This window comes from Thamnophis elegans, chromosome 1, assembly GCF_009769535.1.
Source record: "Thamnophis elegans isolate rThaEle1 chromosome 1, rThaEle1.pri, whole genome shotgun sequence".
NCBI lineage: Eukaryota > Metazoa > Chordata > Lepidosauria > Squamata > Colubridae > Thamnophis > Thamnophis elegans.
The window spans coordinates 170,583,666-170,601,078 of record NC_045541.1 but is presented as its reverse complement, the minus strand read 5'-3'; the positions used below and the strand labels follow the sequence as shown (position 1 = coordinate 170,601,078).

At 43.7% G+C, this 17,413-nt stretch overlaps 1 protein-coding gene across 1 annotated transcript in view; it reads right to left on the bottom strand.

Annotated features, from left to right (window-relative positions):
• Positions 1 to 1,585: 1,585 nt before the first annotated feature.
• The window catches only part of CSNK1G2 (casein kinase 1 gamma 2), a 132,456-nt gene continuing 116,628 nt past the window's right edge, over positions 1,586 to 17,413 (bottom strand). The window contains exons 11-12 of the mRNA XM_032209282.1: positions 6,826 to 6,932; positions 1,586 to 4,323 (exon numbers count right to left, since the gene is read on the bottom strand). Of these exons, the coding sequence (XP_032065173.1) occupies positions 4,269 to 4,323; positions 6,826 to 6,932 (162 nt within the window). The 3' untranslated portion in view covers positions 1,586 to 4,268. The remainder of the gene's footprint in view (positions 4,324 to 6,825; positions 6,933 to 17,413) is intronic.

The following is a 17,413-nucleotide window of genomic DNA, read 5'->3' as shown; positions in this document are numbered from 1 at the left end:
AGAATAGCAAGAGCGTTGGAGCAGAAACAACTGGCAACTGCTTCCAATGACCATGCAGTTTCATTCCAGAAAAGCCACGAAATGTGTGAACAAGCCTCCGATCAGAAGGATGAATCACCTCTGCTAGTATGTTCTGGAACAACATGGTGGACTAAGCCAAAATGAGGTTGTCATCATACAAGCCATCACATTGCGGGATAAGATGGCTTATTTGCTTGCGTATAGCAGGTGAACAGCACAATTCAGGGTTTCGTTAAGCTGAGTTTAGGGTGGAACATTTGGAGGAGTCCAAACTGGATGTTACATACCACAGTTGAGTCGGTGGATTGCACATTTGTGGCTAGTGAATAGAGAGAAACTGAATCATTTTTTAAAAAAAATGCTGGGGGATTAGGGGAAAAAGAGGAGGATGCTCATCTTATGCTCAGGCTTCTGGGATGCCACTTTAAAAAATGGAGCGCACTGTTTTTCAACTTCCAACACCTTTTAAGTTGGGTGTGGAATTCTGGGATTTGGAGTCTTTCCATGTTAAAGGCACCCAGGTTGAAAAAGATTGTTCTAGAGAATAGATGCTTTCTCTCTGCACCATTACTGGGAGTCCTTGACTTTCAGTTACATAGCAATTATTGGAAGTTACCATGTACTTACATTGGGTGGGTGGGGGAGAGATTTATGACCCGGATATAAAATTCAGATGGTCATTTCTACCTCCTGGTCATGTGACTGCACTTCAGGCACTTGGCAACTTAGCCCATATTTACACTTGTTTGCAGCATTCTAGGAGTTCTCTTAAAGACTGCCACATTCATTAAGGACCACCACAAAATAGTTCATAACATTGGTTCAGTAGCAAGATAAACCTGCTTTATGACACTGGCAGGCTCCATTATGGTCGTAACTTGAGGACTATCTGAACAGCACTGTTTACTTTTCCCAAAAAAGTCACTGAAAATCACTCTTCAAGACAAAACATCTCTACTTTTAAACCAAAACACAAGGAAACATTTTTACAGAATTTATTTTTTAAGGTTTTTTTAAATTTTTAAAAGTTTTTCAGATTTTTTTTTCCTGTTTTTATTATTTTTTTTAAAAAGCCCTAACTTCTATGGCTTCAAAGAAGCTTCAAGAGAAACTTATACACCATAACTTGTGTACACTTTTTTTTTTTAAAGCAGTAACTAAATTTGCAATGCCACAATCTCTCTTCTGCTTCGGAGCTACACCAGTACAAATCTCATTTCTATTCAGACTTGAAATTACCTTTTTCTTTTGTTACATAATTAAAAAAACAAAACAACCACACAATTAAGTCTGCAAAATTCATTTTGATGCAAATCAGACATGGGCCGAAACATACACCTGATAATAAGACCAGAGCTCGGAAGGCCAACTACAACCCTCATTGATTTTTGTTTTCTGTCATTTGAGTTGTCCCTTAAAACTTTTTTGTCACATTAAAAAAAAGAAAAAGAAAAAAGAAAAAAAAAAAGAATAATCCACATTGCAACTGGTAGTCCAAGCACACTCATGCACTCTTTACATAAACATTTTAATTTTTTTTTAAATTTCTTTTACACCTTCCTGGGATTGGAACTATATAATTTTTTTTTTCCAGCACAATGCTTAAGGCTGTATTCTGTTTTTCTCTTTGCATTGTTTGGGAAACAAACTCAAACACTGCACATATCTAAGCAATCCTATTTTAATGGAAGTTGCCCAAATCAAGAATTTTCCCTAGGACCTCCTGTATCCTTGTGATTCTAGCATGGCAGAGGCACTGCTGTTAACAAAGTTTATAAACTAAGATCAATAAAGTGAGATCATGTTCTGAGTTTTAGTCCCTGCTTTCCTTTTTTTTTTCTTTTTTTTTAAATCTTATTTCAAATGGCCACAAAAACATTCATTCAAAATAGGGCAAAGAAATTCATATCCACCTTGAAAAAAGCACAAAGAATTAAGTGCCAGCTTTTGAATTAAACGGTTGGGCTGGGAGGATCCGCACCCACTCCATTCCCTTCAGAGTCATCGGCAGGATTGCCATCGATTACGCAACCCCGAAAGGAGGGGGTTCAAATCTTAAAACCCGCATTGGGAGGGGAGGGGGGGGGAAGGTTTAAATCTAGTTCTAGAAAGTGAACAACTTCAAGGCTATAAGGTGAGGAGGCAGTAACCCTCATAATTAGGAGGGGGTGAATGAAGTCCAATAGATAGGATTTAGCACTAACGATGAGGTGTGTGGTGAATTTTAAAAGTTGCACTCCTTTGGTCTGTAGCAGTAACCCACCCACCCAAGAGTGCTCTTTAGTTTAGCAGAGACCAAAAGTATCTATTCCCCCATCCCCAACCCCCAGTACTAACCCTGCCACCATTTCCCCAGCAGGCCACATCCCGACATTCCAAGTGCCACGTAATTTACCACACGGAGTGAAAGACAAATATTTCGGAGCAACGCAGGGCCAATTGTCTTATCCCTTGGTACAAAAATATATCTAAAGTAGTAACTGCTATTGTCACAATGCTGAAGCAGCTCGGACAGGTGTAGCTTTGATGGCCGCAGACCAGCTGTTTTGTTTTGACTTGGGTCAACCGGAAGGGAGAAGCGTGTATATGTTCAATCCAGGCAGATGGGCCGCAGTGTCCCCAGGCACAACTTAGTCTAAGGCCGGGGTAGACACGTAAGCTAGTGATGGGGTACGAAGGGATATAAAAGCATGAAAGCCAGACACGGGCCTTCTTCTAAAGCCATCTCCCTTCCTTGGCAAGGTAGATTTTGGCTTGGCTTGGCTGGTTTTTGTAACAGCCTTTTGCTCCTTTTCGTACTAATAACAGTCCTATCGGTGGTTCTGCAGGAGCCGATTCCAAGCCATCACTCAACTGGGAAGCTGGGAATGCAGGCGGCTGTTGGGTTTTTTGAGAAAAAACAGACCAAAACAAGAAGAGTGGATTGTCCTTGCACAACGCTTCATCAGTGGGCCTCCTTCTCTCCCCTCAAATAGGAGTTTGCGGCCAGCTATTTAATTTCAAATGAAATTGGAAGTACCCAGGTGCTGCGAGGGCCACCATATGGAACGGTCTCACCTAGTGACCCTGTCCATGTAGGTTTCACTTTGGTCATGAAAAGGTCCCCTTCGTCTCCATGGTTCTCTTAACAATGGATGTTGGCTTTGGGGTTTATATGTTTGGCAGGCTGCCGTTCCTGAGATCCAAGACTTTTGCCCTTAATTCTCTCCCACCTGGGAGTGGGTAGAACTTAATTAACATTTTTTTTAATTTAAAAAAAATCTAAAATTGGATCGTTTTCAAGACACAGATGTTGCTGGTATTGCTACAAAAAAAAGTGCACTGAGAAATGAGGAAGTGTGTAAATCATTCCCCAGCCTCCCTCCCTCTCTCCCCCTGCACGATACATTTATTTTTACCTCTCGTGTTATTTTGGGGTACGGGGGGGGGGGGACAAAGCTTCCCTAAAGGATGTCACCCAAGAGTAATTTGGCAGGGCTGGTAAAAATAAACTGGGGGAAAAAACAACAAGAAACCAGGGAGACATTGGGGTGGGGGACATCCTTAAAACTCAAAGCAGAAAAAAAAAAAATAAGCAAAACCATTTGCATCGCCACAACAGGAAAGGCGTAAGGGGTGGGGGAGATGCTGCGGCATGAAGGCCAAAAAACGCCATTTTTAAATTAACTTAAGAGAGACGGAAGCAAACAACAGAAGAAGAAGAAGAAATACGTGCAGGGCTGTTCTCAGAATCATCACTTTGCTTCTTCTAAAGGTAAACAAGTAGAATTGATTCCCATTTTCTGTTTGTGGTTTTTTTTTGTTCCAAAAGCTATTTTGAGGAGCTCCAAAGGGGGGGGCGGAGGACAAATAAACATGACAAATGGAAGGGAAGGAAAACTGCTGCATAAATATTAATGCTGTTTTCTCTCTCTCTCTCTCTCTGTGGACCAGGAGGAAGAGGAGGAGGATACTTGAGCAAGAAGTCCAACGTGCTTTTTCTGCCCACCCCTTCCTTTGTATCTCCTGGGAAGAAGGGGAAAGGGGGAAAAAATGGATGGGGGGAGCCCCTACCCCCGTGTCCCTGCTAGGACAGTCAAAGCCGCCTGTGTCCCTACCCACCAATAAAACTGGAGTGGGAGAGCAGGTGGAGGGAAACAGTGCCCCCTCCTATTCCATCAAGATCCATTATCCTCAGCCAGGAAGTCAAAGGAGGGTGGGGGAAACGCAGTCCCAGTAGGATCCTGGCTTCGACCAACAGGAATATTTCACTTGTGGCGCTGGATAGTTTTCCTCTTCCTCCTCTTAAAGAAACAGCAGCACCTGGGGAGAAAGGATAGCCACGTTATATTAGTTTGTATTATTATTTAAATGAAAGGAGGTGACATTTTCAGTTTGTCAAGTTGAAAATGATTATTTATTGGATTTTTATAACGCTTTTATAGCAATAGCACTTGGGCTTAATATACCGCTTCACAGTGCTTTGCAGACCTCTCTAAGCGGTTTATAGAATCAGCCTATTGGCCCCAACGATCTGGGTCCTCATTTTACCCACCTCGGATGGAGGAAGGATGAGTCAACCTTGAGCCTGCTGAGATTCGATCTGCCAAACTGCAGGGAGCCAGCAGTCAGCAGAAGCAGCCTGCAGTACTGCACTCTAACCGCGGTGCCACCACAGCTCATTATACTTTATAAGGCAGCGAATGTATCTAATATTCCTTCCTCCTATTTACCACACACAACAACCCTGTGAGGTGGGTTACAATGAAGCAGAGTGAGTGGCGGCCCGAAGTCGCCCAGCTGGCTTTCATACCTAAGATAAGACTAGAACTCACAGTCTCCTGGTAATTGACCCAAAATCACCAGCCGGTTTTCATGCGTAAGGGGGCACTAGAACTCACAGACTTCCTGGTTTCTAGCTTGGTGCCTTAATCACTAGGTTACACTGTCTCCCTGACACCCCTGACATTACAGGTATACGGAGACAGAAAATCCAAGGTATAGAGACAGCCAGAGAAGATCTATTTTTCATGGGCTTCGGCTCTTATCAGACATAAGAAGTCCTGATAACCCTCAAGTCAGCAGATCACAGAACAAAAGGATTACCGTATTCTTCGGAGCATGAGATGCACCCCCCCCCAAAAAAGAGCATGGAAATGTTGGGTGCATCTTATACACCAAATACAGCCATTTTTGGGCCCCCAAAGCCCCTCCCCCACATCCATTGGGAAAAATGGGCCGTTTTTCGCAAATGCGGAGGCTTTTTTGCCTTCCCTCAGCCCCCAGCAGCACTCTGCAGGCTTCAGCAGGGATGGGGCAAGGCAAAAACGGGGGCTTTTTTGCCTTGCCCCAGCCCTGCTGAAGTCTGCAGAGGGCTGCTGGGGGCTGAGGGAAGGCAAAACCTTTTTTTTCTTACTTATCTCTTCGAAATCTTGGTGCATCTTATAGTCTGAAAAATACGGTAGTTGACCAGGAGAAATCGGCCCCAAATCAGACTGGGGTCCAAGCCAACATCTTGTGAGCTAATTGAGAGGGGCAATTAACTTAGTTTGCAACCGAGTTATCAGTCAACGCTCATTAAAAGGCATCCTATGACCCTCTTGAGATAATTGAGAAAGTGAACCTTTTGACAGATAACTCAGAATGTGGCTTCCTGAGCAATTTTAGGTCAAAATATTTCAGGTAGTAAGTGATGGAAAAGCTGCTCTCTGCTGGCAGACAAGAGAGGTGAGGCTGGTTAGATCAGTGGTTCTCAACCTGGGTCAGGACCCCTTTGGGGGTCGAATGGCCCTTTCACAGGGGTCGCCTAAGACCATCAGAGAACACATATTTTCGATGGTCTTAGGAACCGAGACACCAATTTTATGGTTGGGGGTCACCACAACATGAGGAACTGTAATAAAGGGCTGCGGCATTGGGAAGATTGAGAACCACTGGGTTAGATGGAGCAGGACATTTGTGTAAGTTTCAAAACTTCACCATGTTTTCGGCTCATGGACCTTCTACATTGGTTATTTTAGAGCAGGGGTATCCAAACTTAGGAACTTTAAGACTTGTGGGCTTCAACTCCCAGAATGACTGGCTGGGGAATTCTGAGAGTTGAAGTCCACAAGTCTTGAAGCTCCCAAGTTCCTGTTTTAGAGCCATGATGGCTTCCAGCTGGCTGCCATAATCCCAAGGCAGCCCTAACACACCTTCCTCCATCAACTTCCTGTTCTGACCGAGTCTTCCCAAGAGCATGAAGCAACTCTTTGTCCCAACAAAAAACCCTTTTTATTAATTGACTCTGAATTCTGCTCATTCACATCCAGCAAAGTCTTTCAAGGGAGGATTTACCGTCACAGACCTTATATGGCTTGGACAGCTGCCAGGCCAATATCTGCAACACGTGGCAAGGAGTCTCAAGCGAACTACTTGTCTCCTGCAAACTCCCCTCCCCTTTCACTCCTCTTTTATTTCTTCTGGGAGGGGCCATTCATCATCCACTGTGGCCTTACTCCCAAGTCGACCCCTGTTCTTTAGCTGTTCCCTTCGTCTGGCAACTCTGCGCATGCGCACACTGGGAACAGGCTCCAGCTGTTCGTCTGCCTCACTGATATCTGACTCTGAAGGCAGCTGAAAACTGGCATATGGCTCTGTCCCCTCTCTGCCTCCGACACAGAGCTCTCATCAGAGCCTTCCCCAGACTCCAGGACTGGCCCAGGTTCCTCCCTGTCTGAATCTACTGCCAGCTCTCCTGGTGGGTCACAACACTCCGTTTTACAGTGCTTAATCCAAGCCACAGAGGCTCCTAGCAAAACTAGGACAGGTGAACCAGTTACTCACTTTGTGTCGTCTGCCACCTCAACCTCGGCAGGTGCGGTGATGGGGGCGTTTGAGTGGCCGGCAGTGGGGTCATCCGTGTTCAACTCCCCATTGGTAGAACTCATGACCTAAAAGAGAGCAAGCAGGTGAAGAGCCAGGAATATTGGGCAGGGCTTCAGCTAGAGGTGGCTTAGGGTCTTTGCAGTATCACAAAGAGGGGAAATGAACGGGAGAGACAAAGCAGGGCTCAGGCATGCTGGCCTCATGCTACTACGGTACAAATCAAAACTTCGCTCCGCTTCTTAATCTTGTTTCTGTTCCTGCAGAAAGCGGCTGCAGGAAGAAAGGCCTCTGCTTACATCCAGCCAAGCTTTCAAAGCGAAGGGGGCTAACTTTCGATATGAAATTCCATCCAACAGAAACCTGCCTCCCAATGAAAATAATATAGGCAGTTCTTGACTTACGGCTGGTTGCTCAGTGGCTCTTTGAAGTTATGACAGGCCCCCCCAAAAGCTAATTTTGACCCAGTTCTGAAGTTATGACGGCCAGCGTCTCTCCATGGTCATGAGACTGCATTTGGACGCTGGGTAATTTACAGCCGTTTTGTCAGGTACTGAGGATTTAATAGCTGGCAGCTGATGTAAGGTTATAAGCAGTAAACTGTAAGCTGATGCAATGAGGATGATTCAGCAATACATGTATATATATATATATATATATATATTTAGGTGGCCATTAGAGGGCGTTTTTCTCTTGTGTATCTCATTTCTCTTCTTGTGTCCGTAGCTGAGTGGTAAGGGATTTATCTACTATGTGTATGTCTGTATATATTTATATATAAACAACTATTAAAGGCTCTGTGTGCTCTGTTTTGCTCCTGGGTTTATCTCATAATAATAATCACACTGCCAAAACTCTTGACACGTTTGTGTGACTGTGACTTATAACATTTTGTTTGGAGACCAGCGTTTACTTCCAGCTATTGGCAAAACCTGCCCCATAGAGAACAATAAGTTTGCTTAGCAACATGGTGTTCACTTAATGACTGCTGTAAACCAAGGGATGTAAAACCAGGCTGGTCATGTGATGACCCACTCTACGACCGTCTTGACTTACAACCATAACTGCCAGGCTCAATTACAGTCATAAGTCAAGGACTATCTCCTTGGACACCCCCCCCCCCCCCCGGTTTATGGTAAAGGAACACATTTGTGTGTGTGGAGGTTCAGCATCTTTATCAAGTGGACAGAGAGATCCTTAATTTTGGAAAAGCTGAAGTGGGCTAAAGCTGGTTTTCCTGAACAATGTCATTTCACATTCAGGAGATTCAGAAATAATAGTTCTTTTCTGAACAAATTGCTCCTTTCCTCTCTGGCTCAAACCAAGGTGTCAGGCCTGCAGTCATATTCCTTTTAGGATCTTTGGCCTGCCACTCTCTCTCTCTCTCAATTTACTATGCTATTTCACTAGTGTAGTAATTGGGAGGGGGAATAGTAAGGAGTAGAATTGTAGAATGTGTTGTTGTCAAAATAAGACATTCCTTTCTAGAAGCCCAAGGTCATCCTTTGTCTCCGCACCTCTGCACCTGACTGGAACTAGATGGGTAGAAATGCCAGGGTGGCAGAGGAAGATTGGACCATGTGATGGACTTTTGGGTGTGGGGCCAAGATCATGAACTTTCAACTGAGTGGAAACCCCAGGAAGCTTTCAGATTCTGGTTTCCACAGATTGTACCAACATGTCTCTCTTATTAAATTGGAACTTTGATGAAAGCTAAGCCTTTGACTCTGATTTAATTCTGGATGATATTTGGAACGCTGACACAAGATTTTACTTAACAGCTGTACCAATGCAGCTGTACCAGTAACATCCATTACTGGGGTTGCCGACCCAGTTCAATGTATGGTTTCGGTTCCTGTCTTATGAGCAGTGGTGGGATCCTACCGGTTTAACAACCGGTTCGGTGAGCGTGCACTGATCGTTGAAGCTACCGGTTCGCCTGAACCAGTAGAATCCCACCTCTGCTTATGAGGGTACAGACTCTCGCATTAAGCAACAGTTGGTGCTGGTCACAGATGCGCATCAGATGGGAAAGCAGTGCACACAGGAGCCCGGTGGTGGTGGGGGAAGATGGAAGAGGCAACCACAGACAAAGACACAGAAAAGACAAAAGCTAACATACTTGGCCATGAGAGCTAGAAATCCAGCACAGATGTGAATTAGTTAAACTTCCTATCATACAAAGACAGGCCATCCGAGAATCCCACCATTTAAAATCCATCCATTGTAAACGATTGTCACTAGTCTTACATCAACTACTTTGATTCTGTCATCTTTAAATAATAATAATAATCGTTATTATTTAATTAATAATTATTTAATCAAATTATTATTTAATCTAATAATTATTTAATAATAATTATTAATTAATTATTATTAATTATTATTAATTATTATTATTATTTATTTATTATTTATTTTATTATTTATTATACTATTATTATTACTTAATTAATTTCAATTAATTAATTATAATTAATAATACTAATAATACTAATACTAATAATAATATAATAATTGGAACTGTTAAGGTAACGCCGGAGGATATAAGCTGTTCCAAGTAGGGTGGTTTTTTTCTAGTGTCAGAATGTTGAAGTCCGATAAATTTAGAATTATTATTATTGTATAATCATTATTATTTTAATGTGTCTAGTCCTCGTGAAGGTAGAACAGCCCTGCAAGCAAGTTTACAGAGCACCTAAACATGAAGAAGGGTAGCTGCACCCAGCATGTTGCCTACTGTTCTTTTTCCCTCTTGACCCAAACTTTAAATGTTTGGTACTGTTTGCTAAAAAGCTTTACCAAAGAGATACAAAATACACATCAGACCTTGCTATGAACAAACTTTGGACATTAAGATGCAAATTAGATTAAAATCAATATTTAATTCAGTACCCAGATGAGATTTCCAGGTTGTAGAAAGCACGGGCCTTTGTGAAGATTTCTGGCTCGACAAACCCAAATGAAACCCAACAGAAAGCAATGAACATCTGCAAATCCAGGAATTTGGGTTTCTTTCTTTGTCCTGGTGAGGAAGTTTTGCATCTCCAAAAGCAGATGGGACTTAAGAGACCAATGACAGGCAGAGCAGAAGAACAGAATGGAATGCATACTGTACATATATGTGTATACCATTTTTTTTCTAGATACTCTTATGGTTGAACTGGAATCCACTCTTGCATTGAAGTGGTGCATGCGTGCACACACACACACACCATCACACAGCAAAAACAAGGAACACACCTCAGCTTTAAGCATGGTTTCTATTCCTATCTATATTCACAAGATTTTGCTAGTAGATTCTCTTAAATTTCTACAAGTGGCTTTTTGTAGAAATTTGACCTACCGAGTATGGTTTTAACATTTTCTTCTTAAGCTGGCAAATACGTTTATCGATTTAAACTTCCAAATGGTTAAGCCTCCCTTTCCCCCCTCCACCCCTTTCCTTCTCCTCCCTAATTTTTTGTAAAGTTCACCTCCTGAGGCCAAACAGACCTGATTCCTTAACAAGAATCATTATGGAAGAAAAGAATTGTATTTTTTTTACTCTTCCCACACGATTTTTGGGAGCCAAGCAGAATGAGCGACGAGGAGAAAGGTAAACTATCTATTTCCAAGGCAGGACAAACTGCATTTCAGTATTTCTGAAATGGCCCATGTGCCGTCAAAACAGGACTGAAAAGCAAACCGATGCCACAATGACTGGACATACAGAGAGTCACGGGGGGGAGAAAGCTGAGAAGACTTCCACGGCATGGCTGGGGTCCGGCAGCAGCAGGTGGGTCACCCACCCCACCTCCCACCACCCACCCCATCCCTCTTTATGTACCTGAACGGAACCCCCAAGCCTGCTGGCTGCCAAGGGGGCTCCTAGAATGTCCTCAGCAGGCTGCTGGACAGCCTGAGGATCCCATAACTCCGTCCCCTCGGGCGACTGCGAATGACGGAGGCAGGAAACAAAGGGGAAAATCATAGTAATATTTTTTTTTAAAAGAGGGGGTTGTTGTTAGGGAGACAGAAAAGATGGGGGATCATCAGGGTCAAAGAAAGAGGGACACAGTGGAAGAAAGGGAGGGGGGGGAAACAACATGCAAAAGCAAAAAAGAATTTGAAAACAGGCTAGAATGCAAATCAATATAGCACCCCTCAAATGGCATCAGCATTACCAGGTAGAGAAATGGGCCCGGTCTATTTTGGGAGTGCCGGCTGTGTTTCTCTGCGCCTTTCGGAATCTCTTTGAGTTTGTCAGTTACATAGGTCGTCTTTGCCTACATATCCCAGAGTTCTTCAAATCTGTGGTTCCTCAGTGCATAAATATTCAATGTCCAAAAACATCACAGGTCTATTTTCCATCCTTCCTTCCTTCCCTCCCACACTTCGTTTACAAGGGCTGCGTTTGCACAGCGTACCGTATTTTACGAGGGAATGAGACGTACCAAGGTTTTGAAGAGTTTTTGCACTCTGCAGACCTCCCAAACCCTCTGCACGCCTCATTTTTTGTGAAAAACGGGGCATGCAGAGAGTTTGAGAGGCCTGCAAAGTGCTCTTGGGGGCTGGGGGGGGCGACGACAAGCAAAAAACAGCCCGTTTTTCGCTCAGTTTTGCCCTCCCCAGCCTCCAGGAGCACTTTGCGGGCTTCCCAAACCCTCTGCACATTCATTTTTGTGAAGGGGGCGGGGTTTCGGGAGGTCAAAAATGCTATATTCAGTGTATAAGATGCACTCAGATTTTCACCCTCTTTTTTTGGGGGGGGAAGGTGCGTCTTATACTCCGAAAAATACGGTATGTCAATTGCTACCCAAGTGTGTGTATGTGTGTGTGGGATTTCTTCAGTGTGGCAGCAGTGCACAATGCAGCAACACACCCTTTAAAAATCCAGGGTGTTCCCATCAGGATCGACACCACTGTCACCTATGCTTCCCTCATAAGACATACATAGGAAGGGATACACAGTATGGAAAATAGTCTTTGTCCTTACACAACACCTGTTTTGGTTAAACCTCCTTATCCCAAATCCTTAGGTTGTTTTTTTTTTAAAAGATATTTGTTCTTAAGATTTCTGTTCTAAAAGAAGAAACCACTTTTTTCAGGACAAAACAGCCTAAGAACCTACCTGCTGGGTCAGTCAAGGCTCACCTTAGCTTAGCATATTGTTCACCACGAAAGCCAATGTGATGGATCTGCAGTGCCTACAATGAGGCAACCGAGACCTGCTGCTCTAACACTGCTGACCTCTACCTGGGATTGGAAGGTATGCAGACCCCCAGACCAGAGGCAATCTGGAGTCTCTAGGTCCAACAGCCAGCAGGCTGGGGAATTCTGGGAGTTGAAGTCCTCCAGGCTTAAAAGTTGTTAAGGTTGGAGAGTGAGGTGGCCTTCAATCCTCCAGGTCTTCTGTAAGAGTTTAAAGACCTGCCTATCAGGTTTCCGAAAGATGCCCTAATTAATTCATGAGCCTGGAGCCAAGTTTCAAAAGAAATCCAGTCATTTATTAGAAACACCACTTTGGCAATATCCCATTGCAGTGAGATCTGACCTCATTTAAATTGCGGCTGAACTTTGCCCCCGTTTCTTCCCTCCCCTCAGTCTGTGTCATAAATCACATTCTCCAGTGAGAATGGTTGGGGCTTCATATTGGGGGCAGTTGATAAATTAACAACAGATCCCAACATCCCCATTTGCTCATCCTACACCCTCCCCTTCTTTTAATTAGGGTTGAGTATTTATATTTTTATATTTTTATTGTTATATTGTTTGTATTGTGTATAGGTTTTGTATAATGTTACCCTTTTAATATTGCGTGCTGTCCAGAGTTGCCCTGTTGTAAGATTGGCAGCCAATAAATTTAATAAATAAAAATCTCTCTATATATATATAAATGGCTGTGTGTGTGTATGTTCCAGCATAACTCTGAATGCTTCAATAATTTCAACCAAACTTGGTACACAGATGACTTACTCCCTGGAAACAAATACTGTGGAGGTAAGATACACTTAACACCCCTTGGGGGTGTGTGTGTTCTGTTAAGATACAGTCTGTTGTGCCTTAAAATGGCTTCTACTATACTGCCATAAAATGGCTTCTACTGTACAGCACAGTGGAGTTGCCATGGTAACAGTTTCACAGTACTCCACAAGGGGGCTCCCTCTGGTAAGGGGGAAAAATCCAACATTAGAAATTACGTTTGGTACAGACATTTTCCCCCTATAAATAAATACCTGGGCAACGCCAGGTTATCAGCTAATAAATACTAACATCACCCACGTTAATAGCCACCATCATGTTTTATGATAATGAATTTATGTTAATGACAATGTAAGGAAGTGCCTCCTTTCCAAACACTTTATTGAGTAGTCCCTGTTCCTAAATGTTTTGAGAATGGTAACTTAAATATCTGTGGGCCTCAACTGCTAGAATTCCTGAGAAAAGCCATGCTGGCAGGGGAATTCTGAGAGTTGAAATCCAAAAGTCTTAAAGTTTCCAAGTTTGGACATCCTTGTTTTAGGCCATGTATGATTTTAGACATCACAACCCTCTCCTTTTTTGCTAAGTGAAAGGGTCCCAAGTATTTTGGCTCTGAAGTCCTTCAATCGTTTTGGTTGCTACTTCTGCACTTTGTCCTGTTTTATCTCTTATGGTGACCAGGACACAATACCAAATGCAGATGAACCATAGATCTATAGGCAGTCCTTGACTTACAACCACAATTAGCGCCAGAATTTCCATGGCTAATCAAAGCAGTTTTTAAGGGTCATGTTTGATTTTATGACCTTGTTTGCATGTTTTCAGTGCCGCTGCATCTTCAAACAGTCACTAAACAAATGGTTGTAAGGCGAGGACTATCTGTATACAAGCACACTGCAATATTACCAAGCTGTTTTTTTTCCAATAATAATGCATAGCACTGAATTTACCTTTTTCATAGTTACTACATACTGAGTTGACACATTAATTCAACTCTCCTTTATGACCCAAGATATTTTCTTGGTTATTTACAGTAGATCATCCCCGCCCCCCCAAACTGCCGTCATGAACTTAAGTTTTTTTTAAAAAATCCCCATATGGGTCACTTTACATTTCCTTAAATTAAAACACTGCCTGACCCAATTCAGAGTGATCTGTCTGGAATTCAAAATGAAACTGCTTGCTGGACTGAATAGCTTGCTACCACCTGCAAACTTGATCGGCACACCTTTTATTCCTACCTAATAATCATTTATGAATAAGTTTAAAAAGCTAGTTCCAACATATATTTTTTTATACTCCGCCTTTCAAGAAAAAGTACCATATACTCCAATGTTCTGTTTTGGGATTACTGTTCCACAATCATTAAAATTTACTAAAGAACCTCTGATGAGAAACTTTGTCCAAAGATTTTTAGAAATCCAAATATATAACATGCCCAGGGTCATCTCCTCAACTTAACAACAGACACTCTGAAACACTCAAAATGGCTGGTGAGCCAAGATTTAGCCTTGCAGAATCCATGCTGACTCCTTCTTTAAGACTTGTGGCCTGCAAGTCCTACTTTGCTTTAAGTCCTACCGTATTTTTCGGAGTATAAGACACACCGGAGTATAAGACGCACCAAGGTTTTGAAGAGTCAATTTTTTTAAAAAAAGATTTTGCACTCTGCAAACCTCCCTTAAACAGCCCGTTTTTTGCAAAAACGGGCCCATTTTTTTTTTAAAAAGGGCATGAATAGGCTTTAGGAGGCTTGTAGGGTGTTCCCGAAGAATGGAGGAGCACAAACAAGCAAAAAACAACCCATTTTTGTCAAAACAAGGGCATGCATAGCCTTTAGGAGGCTTACAGAGTGTTCCTGGGGGCTGGGGGGGGGGGCAAAATTGAGCAAAAAAGCAGGCCTTTTTTGCTCATTTCTGCCCTCCCCAGCCCCCAGGAGCACTCTGAAAGCTTCCTAAAGGCTTTATACGGCCATTTTGGTGAAGGGGGCGGGGTTTCAGGAGGCAAAAAATGCTATATTCAGTGTATAAGACGCACCTAGATTTTCAGCCTCTTTTTTGAGGGAAAAGGATACTCTATAGCATTATACTCCGAAAAATAGGAACTTTGCTTCAAGTCCTACTTTGCTTTGAGTCCAATGCAAAGTAAGGGTGATTAAAACTTTTAAAGCTGTATACCGCATGGCATCCAGGCACCTACAGGAAAGTTTATCCTGAAGTAGTTCTTGTTTAGTGGCCCCAATAGGGACCACCTACTCAGTTATTAAGTGAAGCAGTTGCTAAGCTGAAACAGCAACTATGCTTATGATTCTATAGCTGGATGGAAAATTCTGGGAGTTGGAAGTCCAGGCCTCTTCAAGCTGCCAAGGCTGAGAAACACTGTTCTAACTCCTGAGAACTTTAAGGGAAGAAATATGGGAGATTTCCACTCTACAGGAAATAGTGAGATGGGAGCCTGGCATCATTTCAGTGTCTGCCACCCCCTCTAAAACATCTTCCTTGGCTCCAACTCTTGCATGTTAGAAAGGTGTTAATACTTTCTGTATTCTGCAGAGCATTTGGTCTTGATGGCATTAGGCTGCCTTAATCAGCTAGCTTAGATTGTTGAACATTTTGACTGCACCCTTCAGCTCAACTCATGGCCAAAAGGCCTGTTGTTTTATTATATTTTAATATAAACCTGTGTTTTTCAACCTCAAATTCCTGAAATTCGGGAGTTGACGTCTATACAGCACAAACAGAACTCACTCCATACTGGGATGAGAAAATGGCGGTTTTAGTTTAAAACAGCATTTGGTTAATTGTGGGTTAAACCATATTCTGCCTATTAGCCGCTCTGTGCTAATTCTGAGGCCATGTTGAAGCCCAGCCCAGTAGGTCCTCCAAGAAAAAGAGTTGGTGATATATAGTGACTGAAAAAAAAAAGGGGGATCCTTCATTATAGAATTCACTATTGCACCTTGGAAGTCCTAGAACTGTGATGGCGAACCTATGGCACAAGGGCCTGAAGTAGCACACGGGGGCCATGTCACCTGGCATGTGCATCGTCCGTTCCTCTTCTGGGTTTCTGGAGCACATGCATGCAGCAGAACTGGTCTCCCATTTTCCGCCGGGAGCACGCGCACCGGCCAGCTGATCAGCATGTGCGTATGCGCAGCAGTAACCGGAGGACCTACTGGCTGTCTTGCAGGTGCGCGCCAGAAACCATGAGTTCATTTTCCGGTGGGTGCATGTCCCCTGGGCAACTCCTTCCTGGTTGCAGCCCAGACGAACATCCGCACAAAGTGCTCCCTTTTCGGCATTCGGTGTTCCCTTTCGGCAAAGTGCTCCCTTTTCGGCACTCAGTACCAAAAAGGTTTGCCATCATCACTATTCTAGAAGAAGCTTTCCAAAGGCTGGAACTTGTAATGAACAAGCCATTAACACACCACCATCAGCCTGGCCAATGGTGAAGGGATTTATTTGGCAGGCCAAAGATCCAAAAGGAACATGCTGGGTGGATGGTCTTAGGCTAGACCCAATCACTGGCTTCTTTAAGCTGCAATGAAAGATCCGAGGCAGTGGTGGGTTCCGGATCCCGTTCCAACTGGTACGGGCCCGGCGTCACCCACATGGACGCGCGTACCTGCCTGCGACGCCTCCGCAAGCCCCCGTGACGCTCCAGATGCTCGGCGGAGCGTCGCGTAGTTGCTGTACGCGCCGTGCACATGCGAGGAAGCGGCACAGACTTAAAGGAGAGTTAAGAAGCTCAGGTGGGCCCTCGGAAGCACCATACCGGAATGATACCCTGTGCTCTGGGCAGGCTCCGGAACGCCTGTAACGGGATGTACCACCTGCAACCCACCACTGATCTGAGGCAAAGTAGAATAATAGAAAGAGTGGCAGGCGCCAGTCTTGCTAACATTTTCCTAGCACAGGGAGCCATCTCTCAGCAGGACTAGAAAAATTGAGGTGGGGGAAAACACCTGCATATTTCCAAAATGGTGGCTCAGATAGTGTTACTATGATTTACCAGTCGCTAGACAATTAGCGTGACCCACCAAAACCGCGCTCGACTAAGCCGCGCCCGATTAAACACGTCGCTGACGTCATCAACAGGGCGACAACAGCCAGCGCGGAGAAAGAAAGGCGCTTTAAATAGCGCTTTGAAAGCAAGCCGATTCAACTTAAGGTAAAGGTTAGGTTTAGGGTTAGGATTAGGTTTAGGGTTAGGTTAAGGGTTAGGGTTAGGGTTAGGTTTAGGGTTAGGTTTAGGGTTAGGTTAAGGGTTAGGTTTAGGATTAGGTTTAGGGGGGTTAGGTTTAGGTTTAGGGGTTAATTTTAGGTTTAGCATTTACAGCGTGGTTCTGTCTCCGCGCTGTTGTCGCCCTCTTGATGACGTCAGCTACGCGGTTTAGTCGAGCGCGGTTTAGTCGAACACGCTTTTGTGGTGGAACCGACAATTAGACCAATAGAGAAAGGCAGCAGAATGGATATCCGTATCAAAAACGTACAGCATCTGCTTTTGTGCAGAAGATCCTGGGTTCCGATCTTGGCATCTCCAATTAAAGGTGACAGGGTAGGAAATGACCCTGCTGTGCAGTGAG